Below are 27,930 nucleotides of genomic sequence, written 5' to 3'. Positions count from 1 at the left end.
AATATTATATTTTATCTATATCTTTCAGTCTCTGTTGAATCCTAATCTATATCTGCATTTCATACGCCATTTCACAAACAAACAATAATGTAACAAGGATGAACGGCCATTTTACAGTTATACTCATAGATATGTAATGATATTAACAACAATATAGCATATACAAGATCTTTCATTAAAATTCTATTCAGAAAGTCTTAAACAATTCACAGGCAAGTCCAACCATATAACCCATATCCACAGAATCAACACTATTAACATACCTTATATATATAGCTTGAAGTGGACACAAACATTTCCCCTACACAATCTAGCTATAGTGCAAGGATTTAACAACACCTATAACCAAGGCTGTAATTATACATGTTTGACAACGATTGGTTCTCCCTTTATATGATTGTTCCAGAGCGATGCTTTATGGCAATAATATTATACAGTGACCATTCAAGAAAATCTTGCTATATTTATGTTCAATTAAAGATGTTTTAGATGACCTACAGATCTTCAGTATCATTTCTAGTTGATCAACATACCACACACATATTTGATCAATTTTTTTTTATGAAGACTATAAATCGTAACCTGTATAAGATAATACATGTACATGTGCTGAGAATGAAATTAGTCTCTCAAAGTACATCCTGATCTACCAGAGTTATGTCCCATCATTTCACTCTGCCAGTACTGATGGAGTGAAACAAAGGGAAGTCACTCTGGTAGATCAGCATGTTTGAAGTATTGAGAGCAGATGAAACAGCACTATATATTCAAAGCAGCATCCAACTACAGATGTACTTAATTGGAAGCTCATGATCATCAAATCATTTTTAGGACTATAAAAAGGTACATATATATGTCATTTGCATATTTCAAACTGGCTATTACTAATTATATACCCATGTAATACACTGTGTTTTACTTGGCTATTTATCCTATATTTATACTGCACATTCTTCAACCTATAATTTTTGGGACTTGGACTCTTCTCATCATTTGGGACTTGTGCAATTTGAAATAAATTAATGCTCTAGAAAATGTCTACAAACATTATCAACAAGGATTTGCGTCTGAAAGAGATACAAGTTCAAAGTTCTTATTTTTGACAAAAATCATATTCATGGGACTTCAAAGTTTGAGAATTTCTTAAACATCTAACCAATCATGTATAGGTTCACATCAATCTGAACTTTACAAAATATCTTGTTTACAAAACTCTTTCTATTTATTTAAAAGCATTATTTGGATTTCAATACCTTAATAACCAATTTAATGTTTTCCATATATCTACAATGGAATTTCAAATTTGAGACGTTTCCTAGGTTACCGTAGGTTGAGATACTTGTTAGGCCTAAACATCTATTTCTGTGACTGATCACCTTATATCTGTACAAGGTAATTAAGTTATTGTATGTACTTTACAGATAAATCATGCGTACCTGTACATTACAGGTAAATCAAAAAGTACCAGTACGTTACAGGTAAATCAAGAGTACCTGTACATTACAGGAAAATCCAGGGTACCTGTACTTTACAGGTGAATCATGGATACCTATATGTTACAGGAAAATCCTGGGTACCTGTACGTTACAAGTAAATCCTGAGTTCCTGTATGTTACAGGAAAATCCTGGGTACCTGTACGTTACAAGTAAATCCTGAGTTCCTGTATGTTACAGGTAAATAATGGGTACATGTATGTTACAGGTAAATCATGGGTACCTGTAAGTTACAGGTAAATCATTGGGTACATGTAAGTTGCAGATAAATCATGGGTACCTGTACATGTACGTTACAGGTAATTCATGGGTACCTGTACAGTACAGGTAAATCAATGGTACCTGTAAGTTACAGGTAAATCATGGGTACCTGTACATTACAGGTAAATTATTGGTACCTGTACGTAGGTCAGTATAGATAAGGCAACAATTAGTTTCGTTTCAAGGACATACAACCATATATAATAACAAGGCGACAGTATTTCACACAGAAACCAATTATCATACTGGTGATAAATTAAAATGGATGGCTACAGATTTAGCTGAACACAACTTCTGGAAACAATGGAGCTTCAGCTGGTGTTCAAATCAACAAAGTCTAAAACAAAATGTGTTGATCCTACTGTCCCGCACATGGCTTCTGGAACTCGACCTCGCTGTCACTGTCATCATTCATGCTGATCAGGGTCTGACCATTTGCACCAGTATGTATTAACCTTTTCATGGCCATTTCATTTTCATTGAAATCCTTAAACCTTTTATGAAAGCATGCGACGAAGCCTCCAATTGCACACATTATTAAGAAAACAGCACCACAATGCCAGGTGAAGAACATTGTTGCTATCATCAATGAATCATGATCCTCTGGATTCCACTTTTCAGCTGCTGGCGATGGATTATACAAGATGAATGCTACCTGCCAAAACCATGTTCCTTGCAAGAAAATGAAATAAGACCTGGCCAGTGCGACAAGAATATTGTTTCTCCACTTAATTTCGGCCATCAACGACAGCAAGTTGGCACCTATAGTATAAATCAGGAGTGTATGGAGCAATACGTCGAGTTCATCACGTCCATGTAGATGAAACTTGAACAGAAGCCCCTCTACTAGCAAGGCCAGCCACATGATGGCATAATCGAGGTCTTTAGGTACAGGAGCTCGGAAATACAGCAGCAAGTCTATCACACCCGTCAGTCCGAAGAAGAAGAACATAGTTGCATGTTGACCATTACCAAGAGCGGTGAATTTCCCATCGTTAAACCCGGTATAGATTTCCAAACTGAACCCAACAGTTACAAAGAATAATTTGACCAGAGGTTCTATTGGCCATTCTGACAATTTCCCACACAGACACGTACATGGATAGGTTGCCGTGGAGACGAAACGTGCATTCCGCTGACGACAGCTGTAGTATCGGTGGAACATTTGTACTGTCCACCATAGAGCAAACAGGATGAAGAACGATCCCGGAAGAGTGTGGCCGCCAAAGCTACCCATGTTTTCAAAAGTTCTGCAGAAATTCAAGCCCGTTTAGTTCTTAAATAATCCAAATACCTGAAAATTAAAAAAAGAGATTGTAAAATCAAACTGAAGAATAATCCAAGATGAACAAATGACATCATGAAATAATGATAATAATGAGTTTGACAACATGAAATAATGAAAAGAATGAGTTTGTAAGTGAATTTCATCATATACTGGTATATTGTTGTTACGTATACCCATGTTGTTATTTTTGTTGATGTCTAATTTTTTTTATTTATAAGTTTGGTGTTAGGGCCACAGGAAACTCTAAATCAGTAAAAGAAATTTCAAAATTTAAACTTTATAATTGCAGTAAAACAAGATATTAATGCATAATACGTAACTGAACAGATAAAACAGTACACTCCGTCATCAGTGAGCCAATGTTAATGGGTATAGGGGATAAGAACAACTTGAAAGATACTTTCTGACATAAACTTGCTGGAAGACATTCAAATCCTGATTTTGATTCATGCCCAAACACAGAGAATGTAAGAATCAATGTGAGCCTGTTGTTCTCACACCACATCCATCGTTCATACCCACAGCTCCTGTAATCAATGGCACACACAGGAAAGGTGGTGTTTATAAAGAAAAGCTGGTTTTATCTCATACCCGATTACATTAATCATTGATACAGAAAGCAGGAATCGATCTATAAACCTGCAATCACGGAGTCACAATAACGCGTTGTTAGATTTCAACAAAATACTCAGAACTAGTATAGGTAAAACATCAGAGTAGTACTCCCTGATCCATGTCTGAAGTCCCACTAGGGTTAAAAGTTTAGATTGATGATGCAGTTTGGCTTCTGTTAAAGACAACTTTAAAGATGACCTGCTGTGTATTAAACATGTAGGACTCAATTAGAATACAGTGCAAGTGCATATAATGTGTTTTGGAGATTACATGTGGTAATTGCAGTCTCCTTTATTATATAGCTTACAAAAGTGCATATAACTTTAATTAACTGTGCAGTACAATCTCAAAGTTATTGAATCATATTCTACAACAGAGGCTCTGTTGTTGATTATCATCATCATTTACCAAATTAAATTTTAATGAAATTGCCACTAGAATTAATTTTTCCAGTGGAATTCAATTGGATATATGGGCTTTCCAGTTTCCAATAAAGTTTTAAGTACGTATTATTATATATACTGTGCATATTTAATCGCTATCAGACTCTTTAAGATAAGTAATAACCATTAAAATTTGTCAGTTACTGTTATATATAACTACAAAATTTAGTTGAATGTGTACTGTAATTAACCCTACCATACTTTATTACATAACCCAACTGTCATGAGTGCATATATACAGAAATAAAATTGCTATCAGACTGATGTAACATGTACCACCTCACTCAATTTCCCCTTGTTAATCTGATTGACTCGGATGATCATAATGTCCGAACTTACCATAAAATGTCATAAAACACAATGGTATGGTAATGACCTGAAGTACAGTATTACAAGCAGACAAATCATGGACACAATTTTAAACAGATTGATTTTCCATATGTGACCAGTCTCATGTCCTGGAGCTTCAACTTGTATATATTATATATTATCCATTTTATAACTTCAATTAGTTTAATTGATCATGAGGCTCTTTTAATGAATTTGAGGTCACATATGTAGTCAACTTTGAGATAACAAAGCTTAATTGTATATTTATCATTTAAATTTTCCCTATGTTATTAGGTCGCAAGTTTGAATCCCACGAGTTACTGACTGCTGGACGGTGGTTTTTGTCTTTTATTTTCCGCCTTTCCTCCACTTATAAACCTGGCATAAAATGACCCTCCAGGGTCGTTATAGAATGTGAAACTATACATCAACTCATATATGATTATGAATTAATGATTTAAATGGAATTTACATATTTTCATCCAATTAATAGCAAATTGATAATCATATATCCCTGCAGCTATTGAAGAAAATTTCTACATGAACATTTTCCTTTTTCATTGCATCAGCATCTGAAACAATTCCATACATACAAACCTTTTTAAGACGTAATTTGCATCGCTGTCAATCTGTCTCTGACAGTCATTGAAATGAAGGGAGGTAATTCTGATACTTGAGTAAATATAAATCACTGTCATTACAGCACTATCCTGCAGACAATAGAGAAAAATCTATAAAATTCTAGAGACATCTGTCCCCACTATACAATATACTGATGGTTTGTGTACAGTCTGATTATTATGGATCAAACGAACCTGCAAGGTCACTGGAGTAAATTCAAATCAAGCCTACATTACAGTCTCTATGTAAGGAATACTAATATCTTATCAGGGAATAGAGATCATCCCGGCAGCTGTTGTAAATATAGAGGTATCATAACCACATGCTTAAGTGTTGTTAATTGTACAGGACATTATATTTAAGATTCATGGTTCACATTCACAGCACACATATGATGCAGCTACATGTATATATATGTAGGTCGTTGGTTTTTCCCTCGGTACTCCAGTTCCCCTCAACCTCCTAGCTAATAAACTGGCACTCATGGTGTTTCAATGGCAGTGGCTATGATAGGATATATTGGACAATAAAGAAATCAATATGTATAATCCTAACATGGTACAATATTCAAAACCTTGCCTATAACTGTTAAATTTAAAATCTATATAATACAATAATTCCTTCTACGTGTATAAATCTAATCAATAAATGTAAAATATGAAAAGGAAGTTCATTAACATCAAGATGAACATGTTTACCATTAACACCCACCAAATCACCATTAGACAGATCTAGACTACTACACATCCTAACTCAGGTCATCTAAATCTTCAACAAATGAAAACATTCCACTGAATACCTTTGTCAAACCCAGACTAGTAATTCTGTACCAACATGAACAACAAAATGGGCATGGAGTACTATAATGCATGACATGACAAAAATAACTCGCAGTCCTTTGATGCAGTAAATTGGTAATGTTTTAGCCTTAAATGATCAAAGGAAATTATATATCAGACTGAAATGAATAATTAAACAATAAGCCTTACATATTTCCCCACATGCAGGAAAGCTCTGCATGTTGTTGATACTGGTTCAATATGTATATACATGGTACATGTACATTTATTTGTTAAATGAACCAAAGAAATATTTTACAACTGAATTGTTGATATATATAGTGCAACAAATATAAATATAGGATGCTACTAGTAAATGAATGTTCATTTCATTTGAAATTGTAAGAAATAACTTTAGAAGGTTGTTTTTTTTTTTGAGCCTGTTCTAATTAATAAAGGACACCTTCATATAAAGGACACTGCCTGTACATACATGTCCCCAGGCCTATAAAGGATAAACCTTTTGATCCCATTTAGTTATTAATACCTCTGTAGAAAGGACACCAGTCTATAAAGGAAATTTTCCTACCCTGTATGTCCATTAAATTTGGTGTCCTTCATACAGACAGCCAAGATATTAGATATTATCAATCAGTCATGGTTCTTCGATGCAGGGGACTGAAGACTTTTCCCTGAAACGACTGATGAGCAAGATCTAATTGTGATGGGTGCCGTCACATAAAGTTTCCTCAATCTCCACAGAGCCTGATTTGACAAGAGTGACCTCCCCTGAATGATGACGTGACATTGTTTTACTGTAAATAAATTTTATTTCGCAGAAGAAAAATGCTTTTTGAAAAGTCACATCATTTAAAGTTAATATATCAACCATTGCAATGTCTATAATTGTATCAGATTTGTGTTCTCAACCATGTTCCTTTTTGTTCAATTTTGACCAATTGCATGCCGTGGCAGCCATCTTGGTTCCTGGTCTGCAAAAGTTGCACATCTACAGGTCACCAAAAATGACCTCAAAATAGTTTTATGTCACTAGTAACAATATGATCTATAACTTAAAAATACAACAAAAATGAACTTTGACCTAAAACGGATCCCTGCTGATCAGTGAATAAAGGGAGATAACTCTTACCGGTTTTAGAAAATTTGAAACAGTCACAAAATTTGTTTTTTTTCTTTACTCATAATTACGGTGTTTTTCACTTTTAAAGATTTAGAAACTGACTCCAGGCAAATTGGACCGGTAGTTAAATAACTATGAGCAGTTTAATTTTTAACAATGAAAGACTGTGGCCGCCATCTTGGATGCCGGTCGGAAAAAATCAAACGGGTCGACACATCTGCAGGTCACCAGAAATGACCTCGCAAAATTTCATGGCGATCTAACCTATAGTGTTTGAGAAAATGGCCAGACAAAGTCCCGGCGGAAAAAGAAGAAGATGAGAAAAATTATATCATTATTAAATAATAAGAAACGGAGCAAACACAATAAGTTCCCCAATCTGTTGGGGGAACTAAATTACTAAGTATAACAAAAATCTGATGCAAAATCCACTTACCTATATATGCCTTCTGTTATATATGTTTAAAGCTGTGATGGACACAAATATTGAAACGTAAAAATGAGCCACAAAACTGTGAATGATTAGCAATATGCTGAGCATGACTGTGACAAACAGACCATACAGACTTCATTCTCCTATCTAAAAACTTGTGCTAATTAACACTTTGACAAACAGAACTATACAGACATCAATCTCAGTTTTAAAATGTGTGTTATATATTAACACTTTTATGATACTGAAATTTAACAGCTGAAATACATGTAGTCAACAGTTTAATTTAGTTAACACACCAGATCTAATCTTAAAACATTTAACTTGCACTGTATATATACACTATGGTTTTCTATAATATTGGGAAAAGAATTTCATGTGATCAATTATAATTATAACCTAACAAACAATTATAAGAAATAAATAATAATTACATCTGTATATATAGAAATTTCATTAATAAATTATTCTACCAATAAACTTATATATTAGAATTTTAAGTTTCAAACTAGGGGGAGATAATCTAGTAACAAACTCTGCTGAGAAAGTACTAGTCTAACTACATGTAAACCGTGACTGGGCCTACAGACTAATATATATGTTAAATGTGATTGGCATGCATGGCTAATTATTAATTGTGATTTAAATGAGCAATTTTAACAGTTTTATTTCAGTAACCACGTGTCAATTACTAAATTATTTGTATGCATTAGCTACTATCTACTGTATTCGACCCAATAAGAGCCCAGGGCGCTTAAAAATTGATAAAAATGAAAAGGTGCTAATAAGTAAAAATTATTGCAAATCTATACTGTTTTATGTAATTTTGGTCCCTGTTTATGCATGGGCAATTGAAATTGAGGCCTCAAAAAGGGGGAGGGGCGCTTATTGGGTCGAATACGGTACCTGTTGCAATAGTTACTATCGTATTTATCCTATGGTGTGGGTGGGTATTGACGCCCCCAGGATTCTAAATCTTGAACTTCAGATATTATCAACCCATTTAATCTTTTCGCATATATTCACCACAGGTATTTATAGATAGTTATGCTTGAGCAATGTTACTAGGACACAATTTTTGAGTCAATTCATATTAGAAACCAAATGACTGGTAAAGCTTGTCATGATCATTAATTGATAAAAACTGATGATTTATATAGCTAGCTTTGCCATGATGCACATTGTACAATAGACATATACTAGTATGTAGTAGATTTGCAATTGAATGGAAGAATGTTGAGTATGTTGTCTCAGTTATTAAAACTATGAATATATATTGTCATATATACGTATTAAGATAAAAATCTATCTATAATATATCGATCAGCTATTACTCAGCTCTGATACAATCATACTAGCTCAATATATAAACAATAATTTAATTAGTATACTGTAAGTCATGCACTGTGACAGTATCTAACGGAATATGTTTATAGGCTGAATTAACACCATTCGGTTTGATAAAGTAAAACTTTCTAATAAAAGTATCATAAAGTTCTTATAATTAATTTGTTTGATAGTTATCTTCTTAACATTAATTAATACATCAATAACTGGAAAGGAAGAAATTAGTATTACAGACTAATTTTACTGACTTAATATAATAACTGTAATCAGTAATCATTGCGTAATACATATGGTATACGTACCATACATGGTATTTCGCAATTATAAGTTACTGGTATGTAACACACAGATTAATGTGGTCATGGCTATTTTTACATCCTTATTATATAATTGCTATATGTATATGGTAGGGTCATGCATGTGGGATTGAAACTCAAAACCCAGAAGTATAAGGCTAGGGCTTACTGGTATATAATAGTGTCAAAACACTTTAGGTTACACCAGGGCTCCTCAAATTCATACATGTACACCTGATACAGATGTCAATTTTGAAAGAAAAATTAACTTATATAAGTTTCTAAGCCATTGCAGTTCACATACAACAGTATATAACTCTATTGTAACAGGCCTAGGCCTGATTTTCCTATATAGTCACACTAAATAAATATATTACTGTTTGTACCCTTTGAATTCAAGTATAGTCCTTAAGTAAATAAAATCAAAATCAAATACTAATGTACCCATATATATATATACAGATCTGTATGGTCCCCATTACAAAAAGTGGCTGGGTCTAAACCCACATAAAAATTACCTGATTTTCTTCATTAGTAAATCTTCAGATATGGTCCAACCACACATCATGATATTGCAGCTACATGTATATGTAATGGGCAGTCTTTATGTAATAGTTTAATACTAAAGAATTTTACACTGAAGATATATAGCTAGCTGTCTTATTCTAGTTTTAGGTCATATTTCTTCCTTTCCAAACTCATCTCTCCATAATTGTGAGCACAAAAAACAATCTTAAATATCAAAAACAAGCTAATAATAGTTAAAATTTATCCCCAAAAATTAACCAACTGTAAGTTTGTATTACCTTGCTTCCTAGGCCAGCTCTTCCCTAGGCTTGACATAGAATTCAATAAAAATACTGAATAAAACCTATATTTATAGCATTCAATGACCTATGTCCTTACCTATATAATAAATAAATTGGATGTAAAGAGGACTGTAAATTAAGGTGCCTCAAAGAGAATGTAAAGGTTGACCTGCAACCATGACAACAGTAAACAAATACTTGGACTTCAAAATTGTACAGTTTTCAGTACTACTTCAATAACTTCAAGGAATTTGACAATTCACTGCAAATTTAATGTTAATCTACATAAAACTATATACGGTAAAGAGATATTTGTGGATTAACATTACTTGTAATATATATTATACCCATAGTAAGCTAGTCATACACTAGTTGATATTCATCTTGAATATACATATGTCTATTTACTGGTATACATGTTTATGTAATGTATATTTCAACTGCTGATCAGCCTGTTTTTAGGGGTCAGGTGTAGGTATATAGATGGCAATGATTGATAAATTATAATTAGAATGGCCACAACCATTTCATGACAAAGCAATTTTTTATAGTAATTTTATATAGATTTTACAGAGTTATACTAAAACAAAGTTCTTTCATGTTCTAAATTTGAGCTCAATACAGTGTATGAAATATTATCCATTAACAAATTATATTGTATTCTCATCTCGTGATCAGCCTGTAGCTGAATACATCAATCCGTTGCATGCAGCCATTACCCGGCTTCATATGTATAATGTTACTTTATATCGGTAAATGTGCATGATGTAAAAATATTTGTAGACTGCTGCTGGCCACTGCGATTCGCTAGAATATTAAAAACATCACTAAAATTTGGCTGTCTGATTCTTTGTTTCAAACAATGGGGAGACAATCTAGTAATTAACTCACATTGTCCTTTTCAGTCCCAATAAAAGCAGGGATCTTTATCTCACTGATATTCTGCCTAATCCAAGCAATAAAAGCAGGAATGTCTTGGCTATTATAACAAGAGATCCCAGAGGGATCTTGGCGCCCACCAAAGAATGATCTATATCTGACAAAGGAAAGATGGATCTTTTCTCTACTTTTTAAACTTTTTCAAACATACTACGGTACATATAAAATTTGAGACAGATCGCTTCAGTACCTTTTGAGAAATAGCGGTAACAAACTTCAACTATCAAAATCCAAGATGACTCCTTGGCGGCCATCTTGTTGATCAATCGGTCCCAAATCACAATATGCACAACTAGAGCCCTAGGGGAACCTACATGTGAAATTTGAGAAAGATCCATTCAATACTTTCTGAGAAATAGCAATAACAAACTTTGAATATAAAAATCCAAGATGGCAGCCTGGCGGCCATCTTGTACACCGATTGGTCCAAAAATGCAATATGCACAACAAGGGCCCTAGGGGAACCTACATATTGAATTTGAGAAAGATCCCTTCGGCACTTTTTGAGAAATAGGGATATCAAACCTTCACTATCAAAATCCAAGATGGCCGCCTGGCGGCCATCTTGTTTTTCCTATCAGCCTCAAAATCTGTATGGCACAAATAGGGACCAAGGGTAACCTCCATGTGAAGTTTGAACAAAATTCCTTCAGTAGTTCTCAAGAAATATCAATAACAAACTTCAACTGCCAAAATCAAAGATGGCCGCCTGGCGGCCATCTTGTTTTTCCTATCAGCCTCAAAATCTGTATGGCACAAATAGGGACCAAGGGTAACCTCCATGTGAAGTTTGAACAAAATCCCTTCAGTAGTTCTCAAGAAATATTGATAACAAACTTCAACTGCCAAAATCAAAGATGGCTGCCTGGCGGCCATCTTGTTTTTCCGATCAGCCTAAAAATCTGTATGGCACAACAAGGGCCCTAGGGGAACCTACATATTGAATTTGAGAAAGATCCCTTCAGCACTTTTTGAGAAATAGGGATATCAAAACCTTAACTATCAAAATCCAAGATGGCCGCCTGGCGGCCATCTTGTTTTTCCTATCAGCCTCAAAATCTGTATGGCACAAATAGGGACCAAGGGTAACCTCCATGTGAAGTTTGAACAAAATTCCTTCAGTAGTTCTCAAGAAATATCGATAACAAACTTCAACTGCCAAAATCAAAGATGGCTGCCTGGCGGCCATCTTGTTTTTCCTATCAGCCTCAAAATCTGTATGGCACAAATAGGGACCAAGGGTAACCTCCATGTGAAGTTTGAACAAAATCCCTTCAGTAGTTCTCAAGAAATATTGATAACAAACTTCAACTGCCAAAATCAAAGATGGCTGCCTGGCGGCCATCTTGTTTTTCCGATCAGCCTCAAAATCTGTATGGCACAACTAGGGACCAAGGGTAACCTCCATGTGAAGTTTGAACAAAATCCCTTCAGTAGTTCTCAAGAAATATCGATAACAAACTTCAACTGCCAAAATCAAAGATGGCGGCCTGGCAGCCATCTTGTTTCCGATCAGCCTCAAAATCTGTATGGCACAACTATGGACCAAGGGGACCCTCCATGTGAAGTTTGAACAAAATCCCTGCAGCAGTTTTTAAGAAATAGTGATAACAAGCATTGTTTACGGACGGACAACGGACGACTGAAGACGGACCACGGATACAGGGCGATTTGAATAGCCCACCATCTGATGATGGTGGGCTTAAAAAAATATGCGTATAACATACAAATGGTTCATTTGTTGTCAAGGTAACCGTCAACATGATCTTGAAAACTGATTTCTCGTGCCATTACGTACTGGTCTGTGAATAGATCTACAATTGTAGATAGTATAGATAGATATTGTATATGCTCATTTAAAGGTGATCAGTCACAAGTTGTGTATATACATGTCATATGGTCAAAAGCTGAGGTTTATAAAGTGATGGAAATTATATTTATATTAGTCACACTGAATAAACCTTCTTCAAAAACTCTACTCAGTAGTACCTTTACAAAAAGTAAATGTTCTGGACCTTCCCAGATATATCCATAGACTTCATGGAATCTTAAAATAGGCATATTGTTTTGTGTCAGATATATGCCTGAGGTGTAGAGAGTGGAGGAAAGCCAGAGTACAACAAAGAAAAAACACCGACCTGCAATCAGTACCTGGCAACTGTAACACAGGTTTCCAACATAGCAGTGGATTGAGGGCTATAGTGGTGGGATGTTGGATCACCTTGACGACTTATAGTCACTGTGACTCCCAACAGAATATTTGTTATAAATGAGATCACTCCATGGTTTGTGTATGTAACATATAGTATTGTATGCTGATCATGTTTCTTCTGAGTTCGTAAATAGTAATATATATTTTCTGAATGAAAACAAAAAATCAAATATATATATTATTATACTAGCTGGTACAAAAATTGTTTCTATACTGACATTTTGAAATGCAATATAACATACCCAGCTAATAAATGCATATACGTGTATTAGCTGGGGTGTATCTATATAATATTTATCACAGAAAATATTACATTATTACATCAACAAGTTAAAACTTAATTCTGATTTCAATTCATGCATAAATTGTATCAACTGATACTGTGGTGGGGCCGCGGTGGCCGAGTGGTTAAGATGTCCCGACATATTACCACAAGCCCTCCACCTCTGGGATGCGGGTTCGAATCCCATGTGGGGCAGTTGCCAGGTACTGACCGCTGGTCGGTGGTTTTTCTCCGGGTACTCCGGCTTTCCTCCACCAACAAACCTGGCACATCCTTACATGACCCTGGCTGTTAATAGGACGTAAAAATAAACAAACCAAACCAAACCAAAAGTATCAACTGAAAAATTCAAGAAATAAAAAAGAAGTATATATGCTGATCTATATAGTACATAATCTGAAAGTGTACTTCATTACGATATTCAGAAAATATTTTGTAATACCTTAATGAAACATTTTATCACTCTATTTACATTAGTACATACCTGCATAATGGGTTCCAACTAAAAGCTAATATTTGACTGTTTTGTTCCACACAACCTTTTAAATATACCTCGATTGACTGTAATATTCAGACGTTTAAAATTAAAACATTGTAAAACTATCTCTAAAATGCATTTTCACTTAATTTTGATATCTACATGGTCATTGTTGTCACGTGTAGGCACAAGGTATACCCAAGCTACAAAATGTAGCTATCACACTTTGTCATATACAATGTTTAATTCACTGCTATGGACAAACACTTTTATACCTCTAGGGTAGGACCTACAGTATTTTATTTATAGACACAGCATGACAACTTTGGCCCATTTCATGATTATAAGTTTAAAAGTCATTCCAAACAAGACAGGTGAATTTTAAGGTGTATAGTTGTAATTGGATTAATATTCCAGTAAGAAACTTTAAAGCTCCTATAGTACAACAAGAGGCCCAAGAGGCATTGACGGTCACCTCAGTGCTGATACAGAAAAAGTACTGCAAAGTTAATTGGTTCAAATCTGTAAAAGTATTTACGAATTAGAATAAACTTTAAAGTTGAACCTTCGTATTAGATTTTTTATTTTTTGTTTTTAATTTTGATAGTTAGTGTATTATGTTACCGAACCTTGTGCTTAAAATTCCAATGTGCTTTGCCAACGTTAAACAACAAAACCAAACTAGAAGTCAGTCAGTGTCAGTGATTTTATAAATTTCACTTTTTAATCTATGAAGATTATTTGGTTCCATCAAACCTGTGCATTCAGAAGAAGATTTTTGAAATTTTAGCCATTTTGACCCATTTTGGCCCCACCCCTCTGGTCTCTGGAGGTCGACCAGGACCAATATGGATATGATGTTAAAATGCTATCTCAGGAAACCCATTTTGACTAATTTCCTATGAAAACAAAGCAAATAATGTTCATAAATGTGTATTTGTTATATAAACTATAGTAAATTTGACCCCCTCACCAGGGGAAAATCTGAGATCCCAGGGCCATGAAATTCACAAATTTTGTAAAGGGCCATAATTAGGACCTTCCAATCTATGAAGAGTATCTGGTTCCATCAAATCTGTAAAATTCAGAAGAAGATTTTTGAAGTTTTAGCCTATTTGACCCCTTTTGACCCAGCCCCTTAGGCTCTTGTCAGCCAGGACCAATATGGATATGACGATAAAATGCTATATCAGGCTTATAATTCTAACTCAGTTTGACTAATTTCCCATGAAAAATAAGCAAATAAAGTCCATAAATGTGTTTTCCTATATAAACTTAAGTAAACTTGACCCCCTCCCCAGGGGGAAACATGAGACCCCAGGGTCATATAATTCACCATTTTTGTAAAGGACCTTAAGACCTATGAAGAGTATTTGATTCTACCTGTTCCAGAATTCCAGAAGAGTTTTAGCCTATTTGACCCCTTTTGGCCCTGCCCCTAAGGCCCCTGGGGGTCAGTCATGGAAAATTTGTTAAAAGGATTCAATGGTCATCGCATAGGGATAATCTGACAACATTTGACTAATTTTCTATTATAAATGACCAAATAAATCTCCAAAATGTGTTTTCACTACATAAACTATAGTAAACTTATATATAACCACCTCCCCAGGGAGAAACCGGAGACCCCAGGATCATATAATTCGCAATTTTAGTTGAGGGTCTTGAGACCTTTCTATCTATGAAGAGTATTTGATTCTACCACATCTGTGAGTGGAGAAGATTTTTGAAATTTTAGTCAATTTCACCCCTTATAGCCCCTCCCATAGCTCCCTGAGGGGTGCATGGGGGTCATATAATTCACAATTTTGATTGGCCTTATGCCTTAGAAGGTTTCTGTAAAGTTTCATTAAAATTGCTTCAGCAGTTTTCGAGAAGAAGTCGAAAAATGTAAATTGTTTACGAACACACGACGGACAACGACGGACAAAAGGCAATTAGAATAGGTCACTTGAGACTTCGTCTCAGGTGACCTTAAAATCTACAGACAGCCTGAAAGTTTTCATACCTATATTCACAACCTTTCATCAACAAATTAATTGTGTTAATTACACCCTAAAATAGTCAGTAACAGGGAAATTGAATTATGTTTAAGATCTTGTGTGTGTAGGGGTTGGGGTCGGTGGGGGTTTCTCAAAATACAACTAGCCAATTGCTTAATAAGCCTAGCCTTAATCCCCCCATCCCCCCACCATGTCCAACAAGGCATAAGAGATATTCCAACAAGTCTAATACTTGTAGCAATTAACATTTTCCACATAGACAAAGCAGACTACACAGTAGCAGATACACAGGCTGGCTTAGCTTTTGAAGGACCCTTTGGGAGATTAGATAAATTAGGAAGAGAGATTAGAAGAATGACTGCATGCCGACTGAAAGTCAGATCACTGACTATATTTATATCTGGAACTCTTGTAAACTCTATCAGATTACCGACTATATAACAGGAGTAAACTCAGTCAGATTACCGACTATATAACAGGAGTAAACTATGCATGCAGTCAGATTACTGACTATATAACAGGAGTAAACTCAGATTACCGACTATATAGCTGGAGTATTACTCCAGTCAGATTACCGACTATACAGCTGGAGTAAACTCAGTCAGATTACCGACTATATAGCAGGAGTAAACTCAAAGCAAACATAAGCAAATATGCGTGCAATGGTAACATTTTTCATGTTATCTAAGAGTGTGTATACTCACATTCTGTTTTCAAACATCATTTCCTGTAACAAAATGTTTGGTCTAAACCAGCAAAATCCTTCCCAAAAAAACCCAGCTAGCTGGCATGGGCTTAAAGTTATTCAAGTTATGAAATTATAATGAGGATCAGATTATTTTAAAATGCACCTTAGAATTCTAGCCTACAGTTTAATGTGTTTGTGTCAGATCAAAAAGAAGTACTGTAAATAGATCATGTGCATACAATTAAAACAAGTGTTATATATATGATATATATATGTATTTGTAGAACCATCCACGTGTGTAAATGTTATTGTATCGTGATGTGTTGTCTCCCTTTGTCTGCTTTTCAGAGTTTTAGTTCATATGTGTTATCTCCCCTTATGTGGAGCTCTCTAATAAATGAGTGAATAAAGTTATAACATGAGAAGAAGATGGTCTGTTTTCTACCTCGCAGCCAAGCGACGACATACATTTAACAATTCCCAGAGTCAACAATGAAATAAGACCATAACACAAGTCTAGAAGTTTAACATATCTGATTTCCCTATAAAAAAATATCATGTATGTACAATTAACACATCCCTGGCTTCAATCAACACACCTCATCGGTAGAATGGAAATCACTCTACATGCAAAAATTGTTGGTTTTTAATTTTCCTCTCAATATCTATGTCTATGATCACATTTAAAATGTAAACAACTACCGTCGGCCATTTTCTCGCTTTGAGCTCCCCCCATGCCGTCTAAGCGCCCCCTAAGTCAGAGGTATGCACCCCCTACCCACCCTGATTCCATGGTGGGCTAAATCAAACCAAACAAACATCATCAAACAAGTCTAAGAAAAAATTCAATTACTGTAAACTGGTTTATTTTTGCAGAAATTTGATTCAGCAAATTTCAGGGGTTTCATGTTCATGCAGAATTTTTTTCAAGCTGACTTAATTCCGCAAAAAATTGACATGCATGATTATATATATATATATATATATGCATGCAACGTAGCTTGTTAACATCTATGTACATTAATTATAACTTTGTAAAGATATATAATCGAATCAGAGCTTTTTTGTTCGTCAACCTAACTGGAGATTTCAAAAAATTATTAATAATTATGTTTGTTTCTAGTGTAAATCATCTACGTATTTATCAAGCGAATAAAATAATGTCTATTGACCCACATACCTGGTATGTATAAGGGGCCCTTATAATTACAAAGAGGTCGAACATCATCAAGGTGCAAAATTCCATCTATCTCCATATTTAATTTTATATAAGAAATGTCTGAATATACTCTAGTTATTTGAAAATTTACTTCTGGATTGAAAAACAACTATGTATATGCAAATATAGCGTAAACAGAAAAATTACTCTGTATATATTGACCTGAAATTAAAGCTAGTAAGATCGAGCAATAGTTATATAAAGGCTATATAATGGTGGAAAGCCATTAGTACTAAATCACCTAGGGCCATCACTTTTATCTGTTATAACAGGATATGTGACCGAGCTGTTTCCATTACCTACATATCCCTTGTAAGTATATAATGATATCTATTATCAAAGGTATGTTACATTAATACCAGCAAAAACAAGACACAATATACCACTGAACAATTGCAGCCCATTTGTACATATATTGAATTTAAAACAAACAGTTGGTTGTTCATATTATTTAATTCATGCTAATTTCAAATCAATTACACAGCGTACTTGACCCAAGAAGCCTATATCCAATATAAGCACCTATATAGCTAGCTCTTTACACAGACTGTAGAAGGGTATACATAATAAAGAGCTGTGTGGAATGTAGGGATATTACAACACTTTCATTAAAGTGTTTGGAAGCAATGCTGATTGACGTTGAAGCAAAATATTGTCATGTATTTCACTGTTTATGTCAAATATTGTCCAGTTTATAAACAATCAAAATACGATGACTTCCAAGATTCACACAGCCTGGCTATATATACCTAAAAGGACATTTATCAATCAGTTAAAAATCTTATCTTCAAGTCTGACAATGAGTATATATTCAGTCAGTGACCAGCTTCAGCTTGCAGCTATAGTGATGAAGTTTTGTCATTAGTTATATCAGCAGCTGAAACCACAGGTGTGACCGTCGTCGAGTCAGTCCATCGTGGAGTTCTCGGAGTCCAGTAATTGATTGACGTCAATACATGCTTCTGTAGTTGATGACCACCCCACTAATTGACAACATAACTGTTCCCAATCTAGGAGTTTATCACAGACAATCCCTGATTGATCAATTGCTTTATATATCGGCTATAGACTATAGTACTATTCATACAAATGGCGTTTTATAATGTGTCTGTTGAATTCTACAACATATATCAAACTGTCATATTTATAGAACATTATATATCAATTGGTTATTTTGTTTTACATTCTAAAAAGAACACTTAACCACCTAGGAGGTGGAGGTGGAGGAAAGCTGGAGTATGAGTACCAAGAGAAAAACCATCAAGCAATGGTCAGGATCTGGAAACTAACCCACACAGCAGTTTTGAACTTGAATGGCTATCAATTACTTGAGGTGGAAATTAAGGTTGTGTCGGGACATTACACCACTCAGCTACGTGTCACGTATATGTCAGACACCATTTTTATCAAGATATAATATTTGTACAAAGATATTTCTATTGGAATTTCAATGCTCTTTATGAATAAAATTTAGTAATCTATTTTCTATTTCAATGCTCTTTATGAACAAAATTTAGTAATCTATTTCACAATTTTTTTTAATTGAAATTAAATCATTATGGCTTTTATTTTTTCAATTCCTAACATGTTGTACATGATGATACTGGTACGCTTGACTAAATAATTAAACATGAATAGTTTTTTAAAAATTTCAACGCATACTGTAATTTAAAATGTTATTGCTGAATGACAAACAATTTCACCCAAACGTCCTGTACTCAGTTCAACATCATAATGTGTAAATCTGAACATATTGAGATTGTTTTAGCTATAATCAATCACATGGTATTCAAAGTCATTAAGGTCGCCTCAAATCAGGATAGTACATTGATAATAATCCTCAGGTGTTCCAGAATGTCATTATCCATGTACCGTTTGTGTTGGCTTGATTGATTTTTTCGTCTTCGGGTATACAGTAATGCTGAAAGTCTATACAGCTAATGGGTAGGTTACCATGCACACAGAAGTCGAGGCATCATAAACAGGCAACGATAAAATATGGGTGAACCATTCAACTCAGGGACATAAAATATTAATGATGTACTGGCCGTTCCTGCAGTTTTATTTATATTTTATGAGCGTACTGGAATTGACTGAAATGAAAAGGATGACTTCTTTATTTCCTTAAAGGCCAGTTTACAACTGTTGGCCTTTGCACAGCCCTAAGCGGTGAATATAAATTTATTGTTATTGTCATTCAATGCCTGAATTGAGTATGCATCAGAATAAATTACAAAAGACAACAGACTTCGGTGTCAATATAGAGGACTTAAACATCTTATTACCTTAATCACAGATTTTAATTTCTTGATTAGAATTTTATCAAATTGGATAATGAGACTGTGGCTTATGAATGTCCTACCTCTGGAAAATTAAGGTGTAGATCGAGGTTGTGGCGTATGAATGTCCTACCTCTGGAAAATTAAGGTGTAGATCGAGGTTGTGGTGTATGAATGTCCTACCTCGGGAAAATTAAGGTGTAGATCGAGGTTGTGGCGTATGAATGTCCTACCTTGGGAAAAATTAAGGTGTAGATCGAGGTTGTGGCGTATGAATGTCCTACCTCGGGAAAATTAAGGTGTAGATCAGGTTGTGGCGTATGAATGTCCTACCTCGGGAAAATTAAGGTGTAGATCGAGGTTGTGGCGTATGAGTGTCCTACCTCGGGAAAATTAAGGTGTAGATCGAGGTTGTGGTGTATGAGTGTCCTACCTCGGGAAAATTAAGGTGTAGATCGAGGTTGTGGTGTATGAATGTCCTACCTCGGGAAAATTAAGGTGTAGATCGAGGTTGTGGCGTATGAATGTCCTACCTCGGGAAAATTAAGGTGTAGATCGAGGTTGTGGCGTATGAATGTCCTACCTCGGGAAAAATTAAGGTGTAGATCGAGGTTGTGGTGTATGAATGTCCTACCTCGGGAAAAATTAAGGTGTAGATCGAGGTTGTGGTGTATGAATGTCCTACCTCGGGAAAATTAAGGTGTAGATCGAGGTTGTGGTGTATGAATGTCCTACCTCGGGAAAATTAAGGTGTAGATCGAGGTTGTGGCTTATGAATGTCCTACCTCGGGAAAATTAAGGTGTAGATCGAGGTTGTGGCGTATGAATGTCCTACCTCGGGAAAAATTAAGGTGTAGATCGAGGTTGTGGTGTATGAATGTCCTACCTCGGGAAAATTAAGGTGTAGATCGAGGTTGTGGTGTATGAATGTCCTACCTCGGGAAAATTAAGGTGTAGATCGAGGTTGTGGTGTATATGAATGTCCTACCTCGGGAAAATTAAGGTGTAGATCGAGGTTGTGGCATATGAATGTCCTACCTCGGGAAAATTAAGGTGTAGATCGAGGTTGTGGCGTATGAATGTCCTACCTCTGGAAAATTAAGGTGTAGATCGAGGTTGTGGTGTATGAATGTCCTACCTCGGGAAAATTAAGGTGTAGATCGAGGTTGTGGCTTATGAATGTCCTACCTCGGGAAAATTAAGGTGTAGATCGAGGTTGTGGTGTATGAGTGTCCTACCTCGGGAAAATTAAGGTGTAGATCGAGGTTGTGGTGTATGAGTGTCCTACCTCGGGAAAATTAAGGTGTAGATCGAGGTTGTGGCTTATGAATGTGCTACCTCGGGAAAATTAAGGTGTAGATCAGGTTGTGGCTTATGAATGTCCTACCTCAAGAAAATTAAGGTGTAGATCGAGGTTGTGGCTTATGAATGTCCTACCTCGGGAAAATTAAGGTGTAGATCGAGGTTGTGGCTTATGAATGTCCTACCTCGGGAAAAATTAAGGTGTAGATCGAGGATGCATAAGGCTTCTGAAAATGATAAGCCACATTTTATGTAACTTTAAGAAGAACTGATTTGAGAACATATAACTATGTATGTCAAACATACATTTATACATGTCCCCACCTCCAGAGTACTCAAAAAGTGAGGCATGATATATATATATGTTCATCAATATAGAAAGGAACAGGCATGGGGTACACTATTGTAATATTTAATGCTGCCCCCGCGGCCGGCTGAAGAGTCGGGACTCTCAGCATCAATCATGTCAATAAAAAGTGACTTTGTAAGTTATAGTATACGTATTAGACTTCTTTTGTGAAATGGTCTTTATTGAATTATATACTTTAGCATTAGTATATTCTCTAGATCGCCTACAAAATGAAAATGGGCTTATCTAAAACTGAAGTCTTTTAAACCACTATCTAAGACATTATCAACATCAGTATATTCTCCAGAGGTTATAAAAGATGAAAAGAGCGAAAAAAGTGGTACATTACCATATGGTATGATACTTTGATGTTAATTTTTGGCAAGCTTTTGGTTTTGAATTTTACAACATCATAATGAAACAAGTTCCTCCTTTTATGCATATACAGTCAGTAATACTTTTTTTATATTTGCATGAATTTTTTTTTCAATGTCATATTAATGGATGACCACAATAACTTCTGATTTACAGTTCACATATTAATACCGTTAAATATGTTCAGAAATATATATTTGTGATATGTTTGCATTGGTATAATTACACATTATTAATTTCTCCAAAGCCATATTAAAATCAAATTTACCGTATACCCATCAGACAAATTATCTCTGGCATTTGACTTTGTGCTACAGCTGATGAACTTTCTTTGATTCTTGGCACTGTATACCCCTCTTATGTACACTGGATCTATATACTACACACATAATACTTTTTGTCTGAAAATTCCAGCACTCTCTAGTTGTATGATCTATATAGGCTTTACACGCCATGGCAGAGTACATGTAGTACAGATATTCTGACCAATATTCAATGTTGATCAATGTATATGGCTAGCACCAATTGAAGCAAACATACATGGTGGTAACAAAGTCCTAATGCTATATCCCTACCAATAGAGGCCAGCAATACACATATCACTAGTATAAAGCTAGATCTTTTCTCATCGAACTGTGGGGTTTGGGCAAGACATTTGCATGTAAATTGGTAGTAGCTGTGACCTGAAAAGTTTGACGGAATTCTTTGCTACGGCCCATACGTACAGTATATTGGACAGGCTAATTATTCTGTCCCTTTTGTATAATGACATTTTCTGTCCGAAATGTACATGTTTTCATGATCATTTCACCCAGGCCAGGCCAATGTGTGTGTTGACATGAAAATCGGACAGATATGATTTCTATATAACATCATCAATCATGTATATTCAGAAACAATAAGAACCCAAATTTGCCCTGATAAGCACCCCTGCTGCTTATAATAATGTAATTAAAAAGAAACTATTTTGAAGCTACATTTAGTACCGGTAATTGGAACCAATTATTATAAGAATCCCATTAGCAAACTTATTGATCATATCATTAGTAACCAGATTGAAAGCTACATTTTTTTTATGTTGGGTAGAATTAATTCAATCAAGCTTTAAAGGGACATGAACCTTAAATAATTTGTTCTGTATCAATGATTGGTTATCTAAAACGACAGGAAAACGTGGGGAATACCTACCTCAAAAATGATAAAAATAGACCGTCATATTCTATTTTTAGAACACAAAACGAAAGGTGGCCGAAAGTGAGGTTATAATGAACAACAAACTTGCTGACATGACAAGGACTAGTTTTCCACATTTTAAGATTATTTTCTAATTTACAATGTTTGACAAATGAAGTTTAAGCCATATTTGTTATAAAACAAGTTGTATTTATCGTAAGAATGAAAAGTCAAAAGTCAAACGAGACTTTTCATTCGACAGGGCAACGCGAAGGGAGGTTCCTGACTTATTGCACATATGTACATCACGCAAGTATAAAGCGGAGAGTTGCTCCCGTCTCTTGCATTTCAGTGATCCATTTATATTCACCTACTTTCCCAATCGCACATGTTACTGACTCTTGACGTACACTGTTTTCTATCAGAATTTGTTTGTGTTCGCTTCACCCACGTTTTTGACCCACCATTTCGTTTACATATGCAGTGCATGGTGGGAGGTCACTAAAGTTCAACACTACTATACTATCGTTACAAAATTCGACCGGGCTGGTTCAAAATACTGAAAGATGGAATTTCCATTATAATTATTTTATTTATATTACTTAGTAAGGTAACTGACATGTCTTAAATATGTATTTCACTCAAATTTACATGGTTTATTTAGGTTCATGTTCCTTTAAGTGGTACTATATATATATATGTTATTTTATGTTACTACATGTATAGTAATATAGTAACATAGAGTAACATAGTAACATTTAGTACATCACATGATAATTACTAGGAATGCGATTGGATAACAGCCATGGTCTATTTTGCGACAGTTCCCTGTCCTTCTTGACTACGGGAGACTATACCTGACTATGGGAACTATACCAAAGTATATTCCCCCGGGAATGAGCATGCGACCAACTATATGACGTCATAATAAATGTCATGTGACGTACTAAATCTATTATGGCCCTTTCCCTCGGGACAGAGAACAGTTCCTTCTGGAAAGGGCTGTAATGGAATAATAGCTATAGTAACATAGTAACATATAGTAACATGTAGTAACATATGTAGTAACGTATAATAAAGTATACGTAGTAGTTCTAAAATCACAATTTCAACCCTTGGTTGGCTGAATGTATAACCATTTATATTGGAGTCGACAGAGGCTGGAAGTGCATTAAATACACTTATTTATAGATTAGATTTAATTTTCAATTCATTTTCATTTTTTTTATAATTATAATGCAAAGACGAAAAACAATTAATGTATTATTCCCACATGCAAAAGCTCTACATTCTATGTCTCTAACTGTTGTAAATACTGTACATTTTATATGTTCGACCACATGTGAGAAGAGTATTTGACGCAATGTGCAATCAAATGAAAAAAAAAAGTCCATTATTATTAACAGTTTTACAATATCAATACAAGCCAGATAGCCTCCAAAATAGGAATTATGTAACAGTGTTTGTATAACAAGATTTTGCTGTCAAATCCATGTAATCACTTTAATGGAAATGCTGAGATATGAAATGATAGTCGTACGTGCAGCCACTCACGTGTACGTACAGCCTTCTTTTAACAGGTTGGGGAACACCACCAACTTGCATATTATACGCAAACTTGAGTATTATACCCCAATTGGAGTATGGATTTGTAACTTAAAATAGATGATATTGCTTTAAAATTAATTTTTCTCAACTACTTTCACCAAGGACGTATATGAGAAGGATAAGTCACACTGGGTTTTGGGGAAGTACAGCGCAGGAGCATTTGTGTTGGTGCACTGACCGTGACATTGGGCGACGACTGATTTTCCTTTGATATCCGCAGGCGCAGCCTTTGATGTACTTTGCGGGTGCGAGGGTTACCGTCTTACTTTCTGAAGCGGGGGTGTCATCACTTGAGCTGTCGTATTTTCTAACGAAAATTTAAGACATATCTTCTAAATCTTCCGTCCTTAAAGCAGGTAATAAACATTGTGAAATCTAATAAACTTTCCATTGGTTTTTCGTATGACTCAATAAGACAAGTATTTGTTGAAAAAATGGTTTTTATTCCCAGTTCACAGGTGCCTCACATGGTGTTTAGTAGTGTAAAGAGACAGTCACGAATCCTTCTCACTTATAAATCCTTGACTTTCACAAATCACATTTATTCAACTATAAAACATTTCTCAATTATTTTCACAAATGGCATTTATTTAACTATGAAAGATAACACAAGTGCAAAAGTTAGATTTATTATCATGTCGGAAAGTATTGAAAATAGATGCAATAATTTCAGAAAAGTTGCATCAAGTTCTTAAGTAACAAATGCTTCTACTGCACAAATTTCAGTAAATTGTACTTAATCTTGGCATATATTAATGCGATCTTTTGACAAATATAGCAAAATTTGAGCTTTCAGCAATTAAGGCTATTTTAAGTAACAAATCCATACTGATTATTACTCCAATTTGGGTATTATACTCTAGTTTGCGTATAATACGCAAGTTGGTGGTTTTCCCCGACTTGTTTAAGTACATTATGTAGCTATAGACCCGTCACAATCTCAGGAATATTCTACCATTAGAACTAATTGTCTAGGAATGGCAAAATGGTAAATGTAAACAAAACATATACAGTGCCATCAGCATAATCCGTCGAGTTATGATTTAAGAAACATTCATAGAAACTAGTGCAAATTACATTTGAATGATACTCGATAGCCATACCGAGGAATCAGAAGATTTAAAAATTGCTCACAAATCACAGGCCAATTTTATTTCAGTCGATTAAAACCATTTGGGTGGGACGACCTAGTTTTTCACCGCAATCCGCATTAACTTATCAACATGAATGAAAGTGTAACACGACAGGCAAGTGTAGGCCTAATGTTGTGTATTTTATCGGTTTGTCGGCTTTGCAGCCGTCACCAACTCTATCAAAGATGCATTTGGTAAACATCAAATACTCCTTTTTTCCGTCAACCCTATTAAAATGTCATTCCTTACCTGAGCAGCTCTCAGTTGGGCATGTCTCCTCTCACCGTGTTATCCGCGTTGCGTATCATGCCACCATTATGCGTGTCATGTGACCACTTGGGCTGTCGAGATGGAACCGTCCACCGATAGGGGTTTGTATTCTTTTAATGAAATCGATTTCTTCTTCACTTCTTGTGATATCCGAATTTTTCTAAGTTGTCACGAAGTTAAACAAATTGTGAAGTAATTTAGGTATATCCTAGTCTAATTAAAAAAAATGTACTTCTGAAATAGAGTCATACGCCATTAATGGAAAGCTGAATCCCCATTCAAATTGAATTCTCCCACTTTCTAATTTTACGATAGATCATGTGACGACGTGCTTCATAACATTATTATGGTATATATATATATACATTTACAAGAGCTTGCGTGTTTTAAGTCACGTACGCGATTGTTTGTTTTAGATAATACTTTTTCCTGAAAGTAAGTTAACAGACATTTAAATTACGTTTCAAATCCTTTTATTGTATAAAGCAAGGATTTATAGGTGACACGCACATATCCTTGTATAAAGATAATGATCAAGTAGATGTAGCTAGGCTAATAATTGTAAAGCGTAAGGTGGCCTGACGTTTTAATCAGATGTCTCTGCTATAATATAGTATTCTACATGAAAATCATACGACTTATGCCTAAGGTTATTTTGTTTTTAAAATGTAATTTTATCATGCACGCATGGAAATAGTCCAGTACGTGAATTAATCACATCAACGTTGGGACACGTGTATAAAGTATACAATATACATGTACATGTATGTATAATGTAGCCTATATCGGTTATATTTTAAGATGAAATAATTAACTATATAAATGACGAATTAAATTTTAAAATTTGGGAAAACTATACCATAAATTGCACAAAAGTTTGATTTTATAAATAAAGGCTATTTTAAAATAACGAATTGAAGATTCGATCATTAATTGCCGCAGAAACATATACAGTATAAGCTTACACTATTGCAAAATTTCATATGTAACTTACTTGTATATTGTATTTTGAAATTAGTTTCGCTTATTTTTCGAAGCAGAAATGATAAAATAGTAAGAAAATCTGATACATACGCAATTATATAATTTCAAAAGTCTGATACAAAAATACCTAGAAAATGGCTGAAGTATATACTTACGATCGGGGTAAGATTTACTCGTGTGACAATGTTTTTATCTTAAAGAGTGCACTGAAAAACTTAAAAAAAAACCACTGTAATTAACCCCCTCCTCACGCCTCCGCGCATACCCCAAAAAATCGTCGACTACGACGGAGTGGTCTTACCACAAGTCAAGAAAAAGAACGTTCTATAGGCCTACCAGTCATTCAACTTAATAACTGAGGCCTGATATGTAAAGTACTTCAATAAATTATGACGATAATAAACTGGAGCCTATATATATTGAGCACATATAATATATCTTATATATAAATTTAACACGATGTACCATGATAACGCAGAATATTATATAGTTTAGTTGATGGACCGTGACAGACAGAATTGCACGTACCTCTATGTCCATATCTTAAATATTATGGTTGATATGTTCTGTTTAAATTTGTAGATGGTTAAAGTTCATTCTTTACTCGTTTCAATATTTTAAAAGTTTCTATGATGGCATTGTTATACGTGGTCATTCCTTCTCTCTACCGGACGACCCTTCTATCTCATCGTGGCTCGCGTACCCTAGACGGACGACCCCCAATCCCATGGTGGCTAGCGGACTTGGTATATAAAATCACCTTCTTCCCCGTCTTGCT

The 27,930-nt window shown here is 34.9% G+C and overlaps 1 protein-coding gene across 2 annotated transcripts; it reads right to left on the bottom strand.

Moving 5' to 3' along the window:
* On the bottom strand, positions 1–26,275 carry LOC138331209 (transmembrane protein 45B-like). Of its 2 annotated transcripts, none has more exons than XM_069278695.1 (2): positions 26,148–26,275; positions 1–3,049 (listed from the first exon to the last, which is right to left on the bottom strand). In XM_069278695.1, exon 2 carries the CDS (start codon positions 2,990–2,992, stop codon positions 2,114–2,116), a length of 879 nt encoding a protein of 292 aa, XP_069134796.1. In that variant the 5' UTR covers positions 2,993–3,049; positions 26,148–26,275; the 3' UTR covers positions 1–2,113. The 2 variants fall into 2 exon arrangements, with proteins under 2 accessions (XP_069134796.1, XP_069134804.1); XM_069278703.1 differs by lacking the exon at positions 26,148–26,275 and adding an exon at positions 24,944–24,964.
* Between the last annotated feature and the right edge of the window lie 1,655 nt (positions 26,276–27,930).

The sequence above is a fragment of the Argopecten irradians genome, chromosome 1 (genome assembly GCF_041381155.1).
Source record: "Argopecten irradians isolate NY chromosome 1, Ai_NY, whole genome shotgun sequence".
Classification (NCBI taxonomy): Eukaryota; Metazoa; Mollusca; class Bivalvia; order Pectinida; family Pectinidae; genus Argopecten; species Argopecten irradians.
This window is presented reverse-complemented; position numbering and strand designations above follow the sequence as displayed.

Coding starts and splice junctions, on each gene's coding strand:
- LOC138331209 (XM_069278695.1), bottom strand. CDS start 2,992: ATGGGTAGCTTTGGCGGCCACACTCTTCCGGGATCGTTCTTCATCCTG.